The sequence below is a fragment of the Olea europaea genome, unplaced genomic scaffold, assembly GCF_002742605.1.
Source record: "Olea europaea var. sylvestris unplaced genomic scaffold, O_europaea_v1 scaffold856, whole genome shotgun sequence".
NCBI lineage: Eukaryota > Viridiplantae > Streptophyta > Magnoliopsida > Lamiales > Oleaceae > Olea > Olea europaea.
In genome coordinates this window covers 1-1,577 of record NW_019267010.1, presented here as the reverse complement: position 1 = coordinate 1,577, position 1,577 = coordinate 1, and the positions used below count along the sequence as shown (strand labels likewise).

General features: G+C 31.1%; 1 protein-coding gene across 1 annotated transcript; it reads right to left on the bottom strand.

Annotated features, from left to right (window-relative positions):
• Positions 1 to 89: 89 nt before the first annotated feature.
• LOC111391896 lies at positions 90 to 623 on the bottom strand. Its single transcript, XM_023017177.1, has one exon. It carries the CDS (start codon positions 621 to 623, stop codon positions 90 to 92), a length of 534 nt encoding a protein of 177 aa, XP_022872945.1.
• Positions 624 to 1,577: the final 954 nt, after the last annotated feature.

The following is a 1,577-nucleotide window of genomic DNA, read 5'->3' as shown; positions in this document are numbered from 1 at the left end:
TGTACTCAAAGATCGATATGTTTTTTATTTCTATATATTAATTGCTTTTACATCATAATTATCATTTCAAAATGATAACAAAATTACAATTATATAAGGTCAGTAAGATTCCCAGCAGAGATTGCGATGCTTATAAGTAATTTCACCTGTCTAGTTCTTTTCTTCAATCCAATCCCAATGTTGCCACAAAAAATGTTTTGACAGTGATTTACAGGCCTTTCACTTTTAGATAAAAAAGTTAACATGACCTTGTAACGTGAACTAAGAAATTCTTTCCAGGCATTTTCCAAATTCTTCTTCACAGCCCCATAATCAGAATTGCAGATTGCGTAAAGATACCTTATTTCCTTGTTTTTTTCAGCAGCTTCTTTCTTCTGTATGAAAGTCCGCGTATTGGTCGAGTTTTCTTTTAATTCATCTAGGGCTATTTGAGTTAGACCAAGAGGACTTGTTTGAGCATGAGGATGTTGGTCAAAAACATCGATACAGAATCCATAATCGGGTGTTTGACGACAAATCTCAACGATTAGTTCTCCAGTACGATCCTCACTCGAGGATGCTGGAGCAAAGGAGAAGATGATTAACCATGTTGAAAATATCAGAAGCCAGTGAGTATAATCCATATTTTCCCTTCAGGAAATTTTTTCAATGAATTCCAAATCGAGAGAGAGAGAGAGAACTGAGAATGCCCTTATTCGTATTGTCTATGTCTCCATTGAACAAAGTGAGCCACCACGAGTATTTAAACAAAAATGGGCACTTTTTCTAGCACATAATGTGTTCATTTCAATGATTATATGCTAAGATTGACTTGATCTGACTGCCAAGATTTGTTTGAATTTTATTCACAGGATATTCTCAAATTTTCTTATGAATTTCATGAATTTAAATAGATTTTCATAGAATCCATAAGAATCATATTTAAAATTGAAAAATTTCAAAAGATTTTGTTATAGATATTGAAATCTCTTCATAAATTCACGACTTATTGAGGATACTCATATTTTAAGTAATTTCATTGAAACTCATTAAAATTTCAGTTGGGAACACCTAACTTTTAATCAAATTCTTCAAAATCTCAATTAGGAATACCTTCATTTAGAAGGACTTTTAAAATCTATTAGAACCTCAATTGAGGATACTCTTGTTAACTTTCAGATTGTTATAATTTTTGTCGATTTTTTTTTTTAATTTTCATCACATGTGGGGTTGGTGTCTTTAATTTCGAGATTGCCGCGAGCTATGCGATAAATAAGATTGCTATAATTTGTGGGATATTTTGATTTTCATGATTCGTGGAGTTAGTGTCTTCATTTTCGAGATTGCCACGAGTTGTGCTATTGATAAGATTTATTAATAATTTTTTCCTCAATTAGGAATACCTTGATTTAGAAAGACTTTTAAAATATATTAAAATCTCAATTGAAGATACTTCTGTTAACTCTTTGGATTGCTATAATTTTTGTCGAATATTTTTATTTTCATCACATGTGGGGTTGGTGTCATTAATTTTGAGATTGCCGCAAGCTATGCGATAAATAAGATTGCTATAATTTGTAAGATATTTTGATTTTCAT